This window comes from Oncorhynchus nerka, linkage group LG28 (genome assembly GCF_034236695.1).
Source record: "Oncorhynchus nerka isolate Pitt River linkage group LG28, Oner_Uvic_2.0, whole genome shotgun sequence".
Classification (NCBI taxonomy): domain Eukaryota; kingdom Metazoa; phylum Chordata; class Actinopteri; order Salmoniformes; family Salmonidae; genus Oncorhynchus; species Oncorhynchus nerka.
Window position 1 is genome coordinate 69415637 of NC_088423.1, and position 19049 is coordinate 69434685.

Below are 19049 nucleotides of genomic sequence, written 5' to 3' on the forward strand. Positions count from 1 at the left end.
CAAAACACAGGGTTGAAACCCACACAAAAAAGCGAGGAGTACCTCGAATAAATGACACAAATGATTATAAATGATTATTACATGGGACGAGACCCGTAATCATTTGTGCAATCCACAAGGGCACGAAAGCCCAAAACACACAGCACAGGTACTCACACGACTAACGGACATAGTAACAATAATCAACACCACTATGGTGAACAAAGGGGACATATATATATAAATACGATCAGTGGGAATAGGGGCCAGGTGTGCGCAATGAAGGTTCCAGGGGGATCCGTGACACCACTTAAATGAAATATTCTGCTTTTTCTTTTTTAAGTAGAAGTGACGGTTCACCCCTTATTTAGTATTTTGTTTCATGCAGAGATCTACCCCACAAAGCTCTATGGACCATCTAATGTGAGTGAAGGGGGGACAGTAGATTTTAAATGTAGCACTACTGGCGTCAGAGAACCTGAGGACAAGGTTCATGTTTACCTTTGCAAGAATGGAGTTGGGATAAAAATTCGCTGGAGAAAGGAAGAATGATGCTATTTTCACCCATATTGATGTTACAAGAGAAGACTCAGGCAACCACAACTGTGTGTACACGAGAAATAAACTCATACCCAGTCAGGTGAACTCAACCGGGGAGAATTATCTTGTTTTTCAGGTCTATGCAGATGTGGAAGATAAGATTCTGACAATGTTTGCGTATATTGTATAATGTACACTACCGTTCAAAAGGTTGGGGTCACTTAGAAATGTCCTTGTTTTTGAAAGAAAAGCACTTTTTTTTGTCCTTTACAATAACATCAAACCGATCAGAAATACAGTGTAAAGGCGATTCCGTGATGCAGGCCTTCTAGGCAGTTCCTCTGTGTTCTTTTGCCCATCTTAATATTTGATTTTTATTGGCCAGTCTGAGAGAAGGCTTTTTCTTTGCAACTGTTGACGTTGAGACTGGTGTACTATTTAATGAAGCTGCCAGTTGAGGACTTGTGAGGCGTCTGTTTCTCAAACTAGGCACTCTAATGTACTTGTCCTCTTGCTCAGGCCTCCCCACTCCTCTTTCTATTCTGGTTAGAGACAGTTTGCGTTGTTCTGTGAAGGGAGTAGTACAGCGTTGTATGAGATCTTCAGGTTTTTGGCAATTTCTCGCATGGAATAGCCTTCATTTCTCAGAACAAGAATAGACTGATGAGTTTCAGAAGAAAGTTCTTTGTTTCTAGCCATTTTAGGCTGTAATCGAACCCACAAATGCTGTTGCTCCAGATACTCAACTAGTCTAAAGAAGTCTAGTTTCATTGCTTCTTTAATCAAGACAACAGTTTTCAGCTTTGGTAACATAACTGCAAAAGAGTTTTCTCATGATCAATTAGCCTTTTAAAATTATAAACTTGGATTAGCTAACAGAACGTGCTATGGGAACACAGGAGTGATGGTTGCTGATAATGGGCCTCTGTACACCTATGTAGATATTCCAATCAAAATTAGCCATTTCCAACTACAATAGTCATTTACAACATTAACAGTGTCTACACTGTATTTCTGATCAATTTGGTGTATTTTAATGGACAAAAATGTGCATTTCTTTCGAAAACAAGGACATTTCTAAGTGACCCCAAACTTTTGAAGGGTAGTGTATGTTTGTGTTGATTAAATGCTTAGATTGCTATACTATTATATTTGTCCATTCAGATTTTATTTTTGCCAATATATTGCTTTGTAAAAAAAGGCTACATGTACTCTGATACCATTGTTTTACATTAGACAGAGCGTCAATTCTGCCTGCACTGATCTGTCTTGTATGTCACAAAGAGTAATGGATTGATCAAAAGTACTGGAGTTCAGCTGCAATGTGCTGTCTAAAATTAAAATATATTATCGAGGTGACATCGTCTGCTGAATCCCATTTCTGACTCATGACAGTGTGATTTAAAGATAAAACAATAATTCTGTAATTTTGCAGTTTTTTGGGTGAGGAAGTCTTAGTCGCCCCATTTTCCATCTAGCTAAGGATGTGTGCTTCAAAAGCAGTATTTCTCAAGTTTGACAATAAATGTAACATAAACAGGCCAGCAGCATACCACAACGCATCCCACTGCTGGTTTACTTCTGAAGCTAAGCAGAGTTGGTCCTGGTCAACCTCTGGATGTCATTCCAGACAGACACAAGCAAAAACGTATGATATAAAGGTTGCAGCAGCATAGGCTACACCTAAACATTAGAAATCTGACATGCGCAGTGGTCTAAGGCACTGCATCGCAGTACTAGATATGCCACCAGGGAATCTGGGTTCGAGTCCAGGCTCTGTCGCAGCCAACCGCAACTGGGAGACCCATGGGGCGGCGCACAATTGGCCCAGCTTCGTCCAGGTTAGGGGGGGGTTTGGCCGGCAGGGATGTCCTTGTTCCATCGCGCACTAGTGACTCCTGTGGCGGGCCGGGCACAGTGCATGCTGACACGGTCGCCAGGTGTACTGTGTTTCCTCTGAAAAATTGGTGCGGCTGGCTTCCGGGTTAAGTGGGCATCGTGTCAAGAAGCAGTGCGGTTTGGTTGGGTTGTGTTTTGGGGCTCTCGACCTTCCCCTCTCCCGAGTCCGTACTGGAGTTGCAGCGATGAGACAACACTGTAACTACGAATTGGATACCACGAAATTGGGGAGAAAAAGGGGTGAAATGTTTGTTTTAATAATTCAAATTCTGACATGCTGTATGGGATGAAAACTAAACAATTTTTCAGTCTGATCAACTGTAGGTTACTAATAAGAGCAGCTTTATACAGCCTATTTGCCCTGTCCATCTGGTCAGGGTAAACTAATTGGTAACGTTATGTATTTTTAGTCCATTTGTGTGTCAGGAGAAAATGTGAATGTGATCAAATATAGTTTATTTTCAAAATTGGGCTGGCTAGGCTGCCTATACGTTTTTAATCCTACATTACTAACTGGAATTAATGAATCCACATAATAGTGATGGCAGTACATTTTTTGTAAGGCATACAGTTGCATAGGCCTGCATGATGCAAACATGCATATCTTTCAGTTGTTGTCACGACTTCTGCCGAAGTCAATGCCTCTCCTTGTTTGGGCGGTGCTCGGCGGTCAACGTCACCAGTCTTCTAGCCATCATTGATCCATTTTTCATTTTCCATTGTTTTGTCTTGTCTTCCTATACACCTGCTTTCAATCCCATTCATTACCTGTGGTGTATTTAACCTTCTGTTTCCCCTCATGTCTTTCTCAGAGATTGTTTGTTGTTCAGATTTCGTGTTGTTTGTATTGGTGCGCGACAGGTCCTCGTACCCACTTGGTTTTATATGATTCATAGTTTTGGAGTTATGTTTTGTTTAAAGTCATTAAACAACTCCATTCCACTAAGTTTGATTCTCCTGCGCCTGACTTCCCTGCCACCTATACACACGACTCTGACCGTTGTTGTCTATGTGTCTGAGTAGAGGATCTCACCCTCCTAATCTAGTCTAAATATAATTTATTTGAACAAATATAAGGTAGCTGCAGTTTGACAGGGTTTTCTTACCCCCCAGGGCCAGGAGTTTTTTTCAGGAGTTTTTTAAAACCATGTGACCTGTTTTGGATGACTGGTCCCATCATACCCTATATGAAACCTTTTTACAACTGATTAATCACTGTCATACCTTATAGGGTCCAGAGTTTTCCTAGTTAGGTTAACATATAAGGAAAAGCCCCAGGGGAGTAAAAATTGCCCCACTGCTCTGGTACCTATGGTGCCACCAGTCTGCTTGCAGTTGTCAGATATCTTCAAGTATGCAGATGATCAGGAATTTATTCAGGATACTTTGATGTGTCAAGTTAGCGAGATGCACAGTCTGTGTTTGACTTCATGAAGTTTGAGGTGTCTGAGTTTAACTTCATAGAGAAACTCGTTGTCCAAACCTACGGTGGCGCAGCTGTAATGGAATGTATCTGCTATTTGTATTTACAGCTAAGTCCCCTCCTGTTCCCTGATTAAGCGTTGATGACTACTCCACTACCATTGTCAACTTTCTCCTGACAAGAACAGAAGCCACAGCGTCTCATGTGCCAGCTCATCCACTGGCACATTGAAGGTTTCCCCTCCACGCACTGTGTCTACCCCCTATCAATTTTCTCTCATTATTGAAAGTAAGCTTTTGTTAATGTTTGTGTATGTTTAATAATTAGAATGAATGGTGAGTGGATTGCTGTGCACATTCAGTATTTGTCCGTTTGTTTTGTGGTTGAGTATTTTTTCTTCAGACGCTAAAATCAACTTACACTTAATTGGAAGTAAAATGTTTCCCTCAGTCAAATTTAGGGCCCCTTTTGTTTTATGCAGATATCTACCCCACAAAGCTCTAGGGACCATCTAATGTGACTGAAAGGAGGAATGTAGATTTGAAATGTAGCACTACTGGCATCACAAGAAGATCGGACAAGGTTGGAGTTGGATGTGCTGTAACTGACAATTAACCTGTAAATCTATGTCGTTGTTTTTTTTTATTCAATTGTTTACGTGTTCGCTATGCGGGGGAAATGATAAGACAAGCGGAAATACGTGGCTAAGAACTGTTGTAACAGGGATTATTATCGTAGCAACACACCTTTGGTGTGAAGGCAATCCAGTGCTGTGTTAGTTACATTTTCACGCCTTCGGGTGTAGTTCGTAAAGGTTGAAGTGTGTATGTTAGGATGGGAACGTTATAATAATTAAGGATGAAGCATGAATTCATGCCAGTAATAATAAGTGTGAAGATTTGATTTCCTCCCTTCTGTAATAAGCAGCCAATGAGGTATTTTTCCTTCATTTATGTGTTTAATCTGATACTGTTATAGCTCTGGCTAAACGGTTTATGCATGTAAACACTTCAGAGTTATATCAAGCTAATAAATCACTCGTAAGACAAGAAGGTTGTACGAGTGTGCTTAACTGAATTTGCATTTGCTTTATAGTTCTCACGGAAGGTGATCATTCTGACTGGAACTACAGAATAAATCCGCCAGTTAAAATCAGTTGTGCTCGTGGTTACTGGAGGGAGCCACATGTGCAAATGGTCAATGTAATCCGATTAGGGTTGCAAAACTACTGGTAATTTACCAAGGTTACAGGAATCTTCAGTAACTTCCGTAATTAACAGAAAATCTATGGCAATCTATCATAACTTTGACAATAAAATCATTTATAATATAAATGTATTATATCTGTGTTCATATTGTCCATGAGTTTCTAGTAGATAGACCATACGTTTCAAGAGAAAATAACTTAATTAATGAAAAAAAAACGATTGTATTCAGTAAATTGATGGTTTATATTTAAGATTGTGTTTTACAGCTTTTGTCATGAATTTCTTTACATATTTTTCTTTTTCAAATGATAAGGCAACACGGAGGTCCAGAGATTATTACAGACATCTGTGAGTACCCAAAAGGGCCACTTGATGTCTTGTGATAGATTACATAAAATCCTTAAAGGATACCAACATTCTGGTAGTTTAATGGTCAAATTTGAAACTTTTCAGTAATCTACCCTCCCTTTGCAATGCTAAATCTGATTGATATGTTCAGTTATTGTGGTCATACTTCTACTGACTGTAGTGACTGTTAGTTACTGAAAAGTAGGCTAATCATGATGTCTCTTTCTATTTCTGGAAGACAAACAGTAGTAATGCACTGACAGATAAAACTTAATTATTGAGAACTACACTATATATACAAAAGTATGTGGACACACCTTCAAATCAATGGATTCAGCTATTTCAGCCACACTCGTTGCTGAAATGTGTATAAAATCGAGAACACAGCCATGTAATCTCCATGGACATACATTGGCAGTAGAATGGCCTTACTGAAGAGCTCAGTGACTTTCAACGTGGCACCGTCATAGGATGCCACCTTTCCAACAACACAGTTCATCAAATTCCTGCCCTGCTAGAGCTTCACTGGTAAACTGTAAGTGCTTTAAATGCAAGAAGTGGTAGGCCACACAAGTTCCCAAAACGGGACTGCCGAGTGCTGAAGCGTGTAGTGCGTAAAACTCATCTGCCCTTGGTCGCAACACTCATTACGAGTTTCAAACTACCTCTGGAGGCAATGTCAGCACAATAACTGTTAGTCGGGAGCTTCATGGAATGGGTTTCCATGGCCAACCAGCCGCACACAAGCCTAAGATCACCATGCGCAATGCCAAGGGTTGGCTGGAGTGGTGTAAAACTAGCCGCCATTGGACTCTGGAGCAGTGGAAACGTGTTCTCTGGAGTGATGAATCAAGCTTCACCATCTGTCAGACTTACCCCCATCGCGACATCCCCCAAAGGCTAACTTTCTAGCCCCTGCTATCTGCTTGCTTGCTAACCCGGTCGGCTAACTGCTAGCTTGCCTGCCCGGTCTGCTAACTGCTAGCCCTTGCTAACCCGGTCTGCTAACTGCTAGCCCCTGCTAACTGCTAGTTTCCGGCCCGGCCTGCTAACTGCTAGCTTACCTGCCCGGTCTGTAACTACTAGCCCATGCTAACTGCTTGCTTGCTAACCCGGCCTGCTAACTGCTAGCTTGACCCGGTCTACTTGCTGCTATCTTGTTTAGCACCGGTCTACTAACTGTTAGCTTGTTAGCATCGGCCTGCTACCTGTCTGAATCGCTGTGTCCCCAGCCACCCCAACCACTCACTGGACCCATATGTTCACTTGGCTACGCATGCCTCTCTTTTATATCAATATGCCTTGTCCATTACTGTCCTGGTTAGTGATTACTGTCTTATTTCACTCTAGCCCTGCTCAATATGCCTTGACCAACCATGTTGTTCCACCTCCTACATATGCAATGACATCACCTGGTTTAAACATCTCTAGAGACTATATCTCTCTCTTCATTACTCAATGCCTAGGTTTACCTCCAATGTACTCACATCCTACCTTACCTTTGTCTGTACACTATGCCTTGAATCTATGCTATCGTGCCCAGAAACCTGCTCCTTTTACTCTCTGTTCTGAACGTGCTAGACGGCCAGTTCGTATAGTCTTTAGCCGTACCCTTATCCTACTTCTCCTCTATTCCTCTGGTAATGTGGAGGTTAATCCAGGTCCTGCAGTGCCTAGCTCCACTCCCACCCCACAGGTGCTCTCATTTGTTGACTTCTGTAAACGTAAAAGCCTTGGTTTCATGCATGTTAACATTAGAAGCCTACTCCCTAAGTTTGTTTTACTCACTGCTTTAGCACACTCTGCCAACCCAGGGGTCTTAGCCGTGTCTGAATCCTGGCTTAGGAAAACCACCAAAAACCTTGAAATTTCCATTCCTAACTATAACGTTTTCCGCCAAGATAGAACTGCCAAAGGGGGCGGTGTTGCAATCTACTGCAGAGATAGCCTGCAGAGTTCTGTATTACTATCTAAGTCTGTACCCAAACAATTTGAGCTTCTACTTCTAAAAATGCACCTTTCCAGAAACAAGTCCCTTACTGTTGCCGCTTGCTATAGACCTCCCTCTGCCCCCAGCTGTGCCCTCGATACCATATGTGAATTGATTGCCCCCCATCTATCTTCTGAGCTCGTGCTACTAGGTGACCTAAACTGGGACATGCTTAACACCCCGGCCATTCTACAAACTAAGCTTGATGCCCTAAATCTCACACAAATTATCAATGAACCTACCAGGTTCAACCCCAAATCAGTAAACACGGGCACCTCATAGATGTCATCCTAACTAACTCGACCTCCAAATACACCTCTGCTGTTTACAATCAAGATCTCAGCGTTCACTGCCTCATTGCCTGCATCCGTAATGGGTCTGTGGTCAAACGACCACCCCTCATCACTGTCAAACACTCCCTAAAACACTTCTGCGAGCAGGCCTTTCTAATCGACCTGGCCGGGGTATCCTGGAATGACATTGACCTCATCCCGTCAGTAGATGATGCCTGGCTATTCTTTAAATGTGCCTTCCTCACAATCTTAAATAAGCATGCCCTCTCAAAAAATGTAGAACTAGGAATAGATATAGTCCTTGGTTCACTCCAGACCTGTCTGCCCTTGACCAGCACAAAAACATCCTGTGGCGTTCTGCATTAGCATCGAATAGCCCCCGTGATATGCAACTTTTCAGGGAAGTTAGGAACAAATATACACAGACCGTTAGAAAAGCTAAGGCATGCTTTTTCAAACAGAAATTTGCATCCTGTAGTACTAACTCAAAAAAGTTCTGGGACACTGTAAAGTCCATGGAGAATAAGAGCACCTCATCCCAGCTGCCCACTGCTCTGAGGCTAGGAAACACTGTCACCACCGATAAATCCACTATAATTGAGAATTTCAATAAGCATTTCTCTACAGCTGGCCATGCTTTCCACTTGGCTACCCCTACCCCGGTCAACTGCCCGGCACCCTCCACAGCAACCCGCCAATGCCCCCACCATTTCTCCTTTACCCAAATCCAGAGAGCTGATGTTCCGAAAGAGCTGCAAAATCTGGACCCCTACAAATCAGCCGGGCTAGACAATCTGGACCCTCTCTTTCTAAAAATAGCTGCCGAAATTGTTGCAACCCCTATTACTAGCCTGTTCAACCTCTCTTTCGTATCATCTGAGATTCCCAAAGATTGGAAAGCTGCCGCGGTCATCCCCCTCTTCAAAGGGGGTGACACTCTGGACCCAAATTAATACAGACCTATATCTATCCTACCCTGTCTTTCTAAGGTCTTCGAAAGCCAAGTAACAAACAGATTACTGACCCTTTCGAATCCCACCATACCTTCTCCGCTATGCAATCTGGTTTCAGAGCTGGTCATGGGTGCACCTCAGCCACGCTCAAGGTTCTAAACGACATCATAACCGCCATCGATAAGAGACATTACTGTGCAGCCGTATTCATCGACCTGTCCAAGGCTTTCGACCCTGTCAATAACAACATTCTTATTGGCAGACTCGACAGCCTTGGTTTCTCAAATGATTGCCTCGCCTGGTTTACCAACTACTTCTCTGATAGAGTTCAGTGTGTCAAATCGGAGGGACTGTTGTCTGGTCCTCTGACAGTCTCTATGGGTGTGCCACAGGGTTCAATTCTCGGGACGACTCTCTTCTCTGTATACATCAATGATGTCGCTCTTGATGCTGGTGATTCTCTGATCCACCTCTACGCAGACGCCACCATTCTGTATACTTCTGGCCCCTCCTTGGACACTGTGTTAACTAACCTCCAGACGAGCTTCAATGCCATACAACTCTCCTTCCGTGGCCTCCAACTGCTCTTAACCTCTTAAGTCGACCCTCTACTTTTTTGAACATTCTGTTAAAAATCGCGCAACATTTCAGCGCCCTGCTACTCATGCCAGGAATATAGTATATGCATTTGCTTAGTCTGTGTGGATAGAAAACACTCAGACGTTTATAAAACTGGTTAAATCACTGCTGTGGCTTTACCAGAACGGCATTTACATCGAAAAGCACAGGAAAAACTGATCACTGAAAATGGGAAAATATATCCATGCGCTACTTGAACCAATTGATAAAGGTGAACCACAATTAATTGACTGAGGTTGCAGTACCTACAGCTTCCACACGGTGTCTAGAGTCTTGTCATTTCCCTTCAAGTTTTTTCTTGGTCAAACACATGCAGGGCACCGTATCTCCTATGGTCTAGGACCGGATATTTTCGTTGAGTTTCTAGCCGGACATTTTTCCAGACGGACAGCTAATGATCTTTACATCGCCTCCTGATGAATTTTATCGCTTATTAACGTTTACTAATACCTAAAGTTGCATTACAAACGTATTTCGAAGTGTTTTGTGAAAGTTTATCGTCGACTTTTTGAATTTTAAAAAATGACGTTACGTTTTGAAACGATGTTTTTTTCGTTTATCACACAGTCTACATATAACGATATCTAGGCTTTATATGGACCGATTTAATCGAAATAAAGACCCAAATAGTGTTTATGGGACATCTAGGAGTGCCAACAAAGAAGATGGTGAAAGGTAATGAATGTTTTCTATTTTATTGTGCGGTTTGTGTAACGCCGAAATGCTAATTATTTTGTTTACGTCCCCTGTGGGTCTTTTGGGGTGTTACATGCTATCAGATAATAGCTTCTCATGCTTTCGCCGAAAAGCATTTTCGCAACGAGTGTAGCTTTAATTCGATACCCTGCATGTGTATTTTAATGAACTTTTGAGTTTTAACTAATACTATTAGCATTTAGCGTAGCGCATTTGCATTTCCAGAGCTCTAGTTGGGACGCAAGCGTCCCGAGTAGAAGCAACAGGTTAAACGCAAGTAAAACTCAATGCATGCTTTTCAAATCGATCACTGCCCGCACCTGCCCGCCCGTCCAGCATCACTACTCTGGACGGCTCTGACTTAGAATACAGACTGTAAACTCTTAGGTTAGACTGTAAATTCTCCTTCCAGACTCACATTAAGCATCTCCAATCCAAAATTAAATCTAGAATTGGCTTCCTATATCGCAACAAAGCATCCTTCACTAATGCTGCCAAACATACCCTTGTAAAACTGACCATCCTACCGATCCTCGACTTCGGTGATGTCATCTATAAAATAGCCTCCAACACTCTACTCAACAAACTGGATGCAGTCTATCACAGTGCCATCCGTTTTGTCACCAAAGCCCCATACACTACCCACCATTGCAACCTGTACGCTCTCGTTGGTTGGCCCTCGCTTCATACTCGTCGCCAAATCCACTGGCTACAGGTTATCTACAAGTCTCTGCTAGGTAAAGCCCTGCCTTATCTCAGCTCACTGGTCACCATAGCAGCAACCACTCGTAGCACGCGCTCCAGCAGATGTATCTCACTGGTCACCCCCAAAGCCAATTCCTCCTTTCTTTCCAGTTCTCTGCTGCCCATGACTGGAACGAATTGCAAAAATCTCTGAAGCTGGAGACTCATATCTCCCTCACTAGCTTTAAGCACCAGCTGTCAGAGCAGCTTACAGATCACTGCACCTGTAAATAGCCCATCTGTAAACAGCCCAAATATCTACCTACCTCATCCCCATACTGGTATTTATTTATTTTGCTCCTTTGCACCCCAGTATCTCTACCTGCACATTCATCTTCTGCCAATCTACCATTCCCGTGTTTAATTGCTATATTGTAATTACTTCCTCACCATGGCCTATTTATTTCCTTAATTTACCTCATTTGCACTCACTGTATATAGACTTTTTGTTTTCTTTTGTTCTACTGTATTATTGACTGTATGTTTTGTTTATTCCATGTCTAACTCTGTGTTGTTGTATGTGTCGAATTGCTACGCTTTATCTTGGCCAGGTCGCAGTTGCAAATGAGAACTTGTTCTCAACTAGCCTACCTGTGACGCGAGGTGTTCCCATAGGGGAACGCCACCTCCCCCGTTCAGCTGGAACGGTGGCGCATGGAATGCAAAAATATTCTTAGAAATATTTCACCTCCACACATTAACAAGTCCAATAGCTCAAATGAAAGATAAACACCTTGTTCATCTAGCCAGCGTGTCAGATTTCTAAAATGTTTTGCGGCGAAAACATAGCACATATTTATGTCAAACCACCACAAAGACACAGACAATATGCAGCCATTTTGTCGAACAAAAGATGCAATCCCAAACGCAGGATTAAAAGAAAAATAATTCACTAACCTTTTGAACATCTTCATCAGATGACAGTAATAGGACATGTTACACAGTACATTTATGTTTTTTTCAATAATATGCCATTTATATCCATAAATCTCGGTTTACATTGACGCCATGTTCAAAAAATGCTCAAAAATGTCCGGAGAAATTATCGATAACTCCGCCAGATAACGCCAGATAACAGCAATACACATCATAAACTTTGACTAAATATACATGTTCTACATATAGTTAGAAAGATACACTGCTTCTTAATGCAATCGCTTTGTCACATTATTTTTTAACGTTACAGAAATTGTTCATTTTTCAATAATCTGAGACGGCGCTCAGACATAAGCAATATTTCTCCGCTATGTTGGAGTCAACAGAAACACAAAATTACAACATAAATATTCCCTTACCTTTGATGGTCTTCGATCATAATGTAGTGGAAGTAGTCATACTTACCCAATACATCGTTTGGTTTCAAGTCGTGTGTCTTTGTATTAGCATATGCTAAGAGTTCCAGCTGAAATGCTTCCAAAATTACTTCTGGTCACGAACAGTTGCGCATCAAAACTTCAAAATTACATATTATATGTCGACAAAATTGGTCAAACTAAGTGCAGAATCAAGCTTTAGGATGTTCTAAACGTACAAAACAATGATCTAATCTCTCGGACGAACGTGCTTCTTTGCAGGCGATATGGAACAAAAGGACGTGTCTTCAAAAAGCGCGCTCTCGTAACCTTGTATTTTCCTCGCGACACTCAGTCTTTTGCCTACCAAACGCTCAAAACTCGCGGGATTTGCACAATTAAATGCTGTACTGAATGAGGACATCTAGTGGAAGACATAGAAAGTGTCTCCACATCCATAGCTGGTTGGGAAGGGTGGAGGCGATGACGTCAAAGTTGCCCCAAGTTTCAGGCTCCCAAAAATAGTTTGGGAGATTGCCTGCCCTGTGAGTTCTGCTATACTTACAGAAAAAACTCAGTTTAGTATGGGCACGCAATTGCTCCAAAGGGGGCAGTATTCTGCTGAGCCCTAACAGGATTTATTAAATAAAGGTAGAAAAAAAAAAAAAAAAATCAGGCGGATGGATCTGGGTTTGGTGGATGCCCGAATTCATAGTGCCAATTATAAAGTTTGGTGGAGAAATAATAATAGTCTGGGGCTGTTTTTCATGGGATGGGCTAGGCCCCTTCATTCCAGTGAATGGAAATTGCTTGCAACTTTGTGGCAACAGTTTGGGGAAGGTCCTTTCCTGTTTCAGCATGACACAAAGCGAGGTCCATACAGATTTTTTTTTCTTTTCGAGATCGGTGTGGAAGAACATGACTGGTTTGCACAGAGCCCTGACCTCAACCCCATCAAACACCTTTGGGATGAATTGGGCTACCGACTGCGAGCCAAGCCTAATCGCCCAACATCAGTGCCCGACCTCACTAATGCTCTTCTGGCTGAATGGAAGCAAGTCCCCGCAGTAATGTTCGAAAATCTAGTGGATAGCCTTCCCAGAAGAATGTAGGCTGTTATAGCAGCAAAGGGGGGACAAACTCCATGTTAATGCCAATGATTTTGGAATGGCATGTTCGACGAGCAGATGTTGTAGGTTCACATTTTAGTGTGAACCTATAAAGGCTTATGTATTTAAAACTGTTACTTCTACAGTGGGATACATAAAGTACAAAATGGTTGCAGTCACAATCAATTGGACCTCTGGTAGGATGGGTGATAGATAGAATGTTCAATAACGTATATAAACTGAGAATTGAATCAACTGTATTGAACTCCTTAACTTGCCAAACTGGTATACTGTTTTGAATGTAGAATTTGGAATTATTATAAACTAATCTATAAACAGTCAAGTTTAGCAAGATATTTGTTTCTATATTGTAACTGTAGATTAGTCCACTAGCAGATATGTAAGGAAAGCCTGTAAATGTTACTAAAAATGTGATATTTAATAAATAAACACATCTGATATAAAGTTGCTGATGATTTCAATGGTAGCTTATGTACCAGGCCACAACATAAGGGTGTGACACTGTAATGATGAAATGGCTTTGTTATGAAAGTATGACTAAATATGTCTAAAGTATTTGAGAAAACGCACCAAACAGACCTATGTTCCGGGTTTTGACTTGTACAATGTGTGGTTACCATCATTAGTCTGAATAGGTAAGGTACGTCAACAATGCATTTCGCTGAAACCACCACTGAAGTCTCAGCTAGCATCATGGCAGCATTAGGAATCCTATGGCTTGTGAGCTGTGAGTATTTTCTACTTTTCAAGTAATACAAACATTTTCAAATAAATATTTATGTTCATTTCCTGAACAAAATACTTTCCCTGAGTGTATTCATTTGTCCAATGCAGCCATAGCATCCATCCTTGTCAAATGTGAAGATGCAACATCTGAACACAAAAGTAAAGTATTTATGTTTATTGTATTGTAGTGATTAGTGTTTTGGAAATATTTAATACATCAGTGTATACAATACAGTATAAAACAGAAATTACATTCTTAATAATACACACACTTACACTTAAGGAAAATCCTAACTTCCACTTAAGTCACATTTTCAAAAAGAAAATGAAGGGTTCACCCCTTATTGGTATTTTTTTAATGCAGAGATCTACCCAGCAAAGATATTTGGACCATCTAGCGTGACTGAAGGGGTAAACATCAATTTTAAATGTAGCACTACTGGCATCAGAGGACCTGAGGACAAGTTCAATTTTTACCTTTGCAAGAATGGAGTTGGGATAAGAATTACGCTGCTGGAGAAAGGTGAAGATGATGCTATTTTCGACATGAAGAATGTCACACGAGAAGACTCAGGCAACTACAGCTGTGTGTACACCAGAGATAAACTTGTACCCAGTCACTTGAGGTCAACAGGGGAGAATTTAGTAGTCTTTCAGGTTGATGGAGAACAGAAAGGTAAGATTCTGTCAATATTATGTTTGTAATGATAAGATTGCTATCCATACAGTATATTTGTCAATTTGTTGCAGTGCAGTTTGAATATTTGTAATTCAGTCACATTTTCAGCCAATATATTGCTTTGCAATGAAAGACTACATACTCTGACTCGGCAGCAAGTTTAACACCAGCGTGTACTGTACACCAGAATCTATTATATCAATGTTCTTCACAGAGGGACTAAAACATATGGGAGGACAAGGGAGAGCGGGACTGGCAGCAGCCTTGGTCCTCCTGTTTCTGACGCTGTCTGTACTGCTGTTAGTGTGGAGGTACTGGGGAATCCTGAAACAAAGTAAGTGAAGTTGACAGTCTGTTCAGTTTAGGCCAGGAATCAATTCTTAACACAGTGCGCTGGACAGCCGACAATTCAGCTTTAAAAGGCACTTTCACCGCCGTTTGCGGAGATCTCATTCACAAAACACTGCAGATGACGCCTCAATCGGAAATTCCCTTTAAATGTCAACCAAGCAATGTGGAATTTTGATCTAATCTGTAAAGAGTCAAGTTCAGCAAGATATTTGTTTATGTATTTTAACTGTAGATTAGTCCACTAGCAGTTCGCATTCACAAAACACTGCAGATGACGGCTCAATCGGAAATCCCCTTTAAATATCAAGCAAGCTATAACGCAGATCAAACTCGGATATTTGAATCCCGGCCTTACAATCACCATGTCTAGCTATGTGACATGGTGGGGGAAAGTGAACAAACGCTTGATGTTAAACTAAGTATCTATGTATTTTAACACAATGCTTTAAGTCATTCCTTACTGTTGCTTTCTGTTACAGTGATAAGCATTGACCATCAACCAAGGTATAGAAATCTACCAAATTAAAACAAAATACTACTTGATTTATCAATGTCCACATTGTTGAGACAGGGCAAAAAATACTTGTATTCTTCCCTTAGTGAGAATCAGGATACGGATCAAACATACAGTCTAATCTCAGTTGTACCAGGTATTGTATAAGTTCATATTTTTACATTGCATATTTTGCATCACATATTGTTCCTTTCCTTCATTTCTTTAAGAACTAAGTTATAATGTATGTTTTCTGTCTTTGATTTTCATATCCTGGATGTTTTAGTCGCAGCTGGTGTAATGTAAGTTTCTCTTCAGCGCCATTTCTTTTTTTTAAATGGGCAATTATGCTATTTCACCATACTATTGAGATGACACCGTTTTCATAAACGTGTCATAAGCCTGGGTTAGTTTTCCCTATTTTGGTAAAGAAAATATCTGATATTCAGTATCTTTGATGAAACAATGAAGTTACCATATAGGTTTAGTATGCATTTTTTAAGAGTACTTTTCATACAATAACCCCTTTCATAGTCTAAGATGATATCCCTTTTCCATGGCTTCTGTAAGTTGTTTAAAATGGCGTCAATGTCTTGTCTGTAGTGAGGTCCCCTTTGATGGTGATGAAGGACACTATTCTATGATAGGTGAGTGGAGAGGTACAGTTTGTCTAATCATGACATTATTAATACTACCCTAGCCGAGAAAACACTTTGTTTATGATATACTGTATCTGACTATTTAAGAAAGACATTCTAATACAGGGCTGGAATCGTCAGGGAGACTACGGTAAGACATTTTAGTAACTACCACATTATTTCTAAAGATATGACACAAATAATAATAATAATAATATTTCATTTGTAAAGTGCATTTCCCACACTCAAGATGCACAAATGATCAATGATATATGCCAAATGATCAATGATATATGCCAAATGATCAATGATATATGCCAAATGATCAATGATATATGCCAAATGATCAATGATATATGTAATATTTCCCTTACACAGAAAGAATCCTGAGCCCTTGGGTTCACAAGGTGTGTCAGGTATGCATGCAATCTCATGGAGTCCCTTAGACTTTACAGCACATAGAACAGCACATAGAACTGATAGAACTGATCTCAGTTTTATTCCCAGCAGGCATGGGATCGGTGGTTCATCAGTAAGTCTGAATCCTGCTCTTACATTTCCTTCAGTATCAGGGACATTAACGAGGTGTATTGTTGATATTTCTCTAATTACATATTTACATGTCTGAGTTTGAAGTTCATTTTCTGTTTCTGTAGCTCTCCAACTGGTCCTACAGGAGATGAGGCACTGTACACCGTAATAACTAGAGGTAGGTACTAAAAAAGAAACCAGTAGAATAGTATACGTACATGTATAGTATACGTATATGTACTGTCTGATGGGTTACAAAGGTAGGTTCACATCATACCTATTTTTGTCTGTTGTCTGTTATACTGACGTAGAGGCAGCCCTGAGCATCCCACGTAACCAGATACTACACAGGTTGATGAATGTTTAGCCACATACACACAGAGGAAGGCAATGTGAGCAAAGACTCATAACACAACTCAAGTCCCTCACCACTCAAACCACAGTGCACTGACGCAGCTATATTTATATAAAGATACACTTAACTGTAGCGATTTGGTTTTCCACAGACACTTAATTCTCAGAACACTCAGTTAACTTTCTCTACATACAGTGTCCAGCATGTTTGACTAAATCTAGCAACCTCTCCCCTCAGTGAAAAGACCAGAACAGCAGGGTGAAACTGCCATCTATGCCAAAGTGAAAACAAAGAAGGAGAAAGAAAAACAGGACCCTGTTTACAGTCTGTGTCATTACAAATACAGTAGTGCTATACAGTAGTATATGACATGCGAAATGACATGACAGAACATGTGGTTTATCTGCCCTTTTGGTCATAGAAGTATGGGGATAGTAATACTGTACACCTAGGTGTATGCTAAAATGTGTTTTTTTAAATACTGCTTTGGTTTTGAACATATTACTCTTTGATGCAGTCTGCAGTCTGGGTGCTATCTTTGAGCCTAGCAAAGTTGTAGATGACATTATTCCACCTTTTATTCAATAAAAACAAACCAAGCTTGAAATGAAAGCAATATAAATTCAAACAAAGTGTTAGCCAATGTTTTCCACGTGTTTGTTATGCCAACATGGAAGTATGAATTAAGACGCACAAATGAATGATAAGACAAGACCGAGACATGCATAGAGAAAGAGATGTGGACAGAGGAGAATATGTGGCAGGCTAATGTGGGTACAGTGTTTCTATAGAAAGCTCAGTCTGATGGGAGAGTGTTAGTATAATTTAATTATGACAATGTGCTTTCATCAATTGAAAGCCCTTAATCTATTTTATGAGAATTTGTAAGATTTCTTGTTTTCATAAAATAGACGCAGACCAGTCTTTAAATAATAGGTAATAGAATTTATTCTCGGAGCGCGCTACCACTTAAACACATGCATCAGTTTAAATACAGATTATGACATCATTTCACTGCCTTAACCGAATCCCCTCCTCTCGACCGGGACAAAGTAAGGTGAAAAGTTCATTCTAACTTACTAACACACTCCCAGACAACTTTTGACCCCTCAACATTATCGATCACCACTGAACTGACAGTTTTAATTAACAGAAACCCTAGGAATGCACTCACTGCCTTGTCTAAAAACCCCAGAGCTAAGTTTCAGTTGGGTCAACCATAGGCTAACGACCTTATGTGTTTACACAGTCCACAACCCATTTGTTCCTGCCTAGTTGGAATGGTGTTCATTAACATTTTATTACTCCTTGTCCTGTCACACAATTTCTTCTTATGAACTCATATTGTCTATTACTTATACAACAGAGTATAAGTTTACCTAGATACAATTCTATTTAAAATGGGGATATTGTGTATTCATTTATCCAAAATAAATCCACAATAAATTCAACAGAGAGGGAGACAGAGCTTAGTAATAGACAAGCCACTATCATCATGCCTCCCAGCAGAGGGGAAGAGGGGAGGAGAAGTGGAGAGGAGGGAAAGAGTGGGAGGCTGTCTGCAACATATTACCATTTCTCCACACACACCATGACCCAGGGGCTAGGCAGAAGAGATTGATTTTTTTCCTCCCAGCATTTTCCATTTGCTGTCACTCTCACAAGGCATCGTCATCATAGACCCATGTCACACACCAGATGGTTTCACTCCTACGCGACGCTCATCCCTCAACTCAACAGTGCAGACGGCCGTCCCGCTATCTGACGTGAGACAATGCATAATAGACATGATGGAGTTATGTGGCTCACAGACATGCATACACACACACACAGACACACACACGAACACAAAAACACAAACAAACATACATACACACAAAATAACATCTCAAAATCGAAATCTTCTCATCCCATAGGTACTCCAGCTACTGTAGTATCAGGGGAATGGATGCTGTATATTAGACAAGCTCTCAATACACACATACAGATGCACACTCCTCCACCCCTATTAACCCTGACATTAAACCTGAAGCAACAGTCTGAAGCTACCTTAGTTAGACGTATGGCTGAGGCAGCCTCGCTGCTAGCCACTGTCTGTGGGGAGAGAACGAGAGAGAACAACAGCAGTGTGCTGGATCTATG

At 40.9% G+C, this 19049-nt stretch overlaps 1 protein-coding gene across 3 annotated transcripts; it reads left to right on the forward strand.

Annotated features, from left to right (window-relative positions):
• The first annotated feature begins 13760 nt into the window (after positions 1–13760).
• Positions 13761–17529, forward strand: LOC115113611 (uncharacterized). Of its 3 annotated transcripts, none has more exons than XM_029641431.1 (13): positions 13761–13861; positions 13969–14019; positions 14225–14536; positions 14754–14873; positions 15370–15394; positions 15491–15540; positions 15670–15685; positions 15987–16030; positions 16130–16172; positions 16400–16437; positions 16532–16553; positions 16678–16730; positions 17145–17529. In XM_029641431.1, exons 1-13 carry the CDS (start codon positions 13786–13788, stop codon positions 17267–17269), a joined length of 975 nt encoding a protein of 324 aa, XP_029497291.1. In that variant the 5' UTR covers positions 13761–13785; the 3' UTR covers positions 17270–17529. The 3 variants fall into 3 exon arrangements, with proteins under 3 accessions (XP_029497291.1, XP_029497292.1, XP_064869126.1); XM_029641432.1 differs by having other exon boundaries at positions 16148–16172; XM_065013054.1 differs by having other exon boundaries at positions 16134–16172; positions 17145–17232.
• Positions 17530–19049: the final 1520 nt, after the last annotated feature.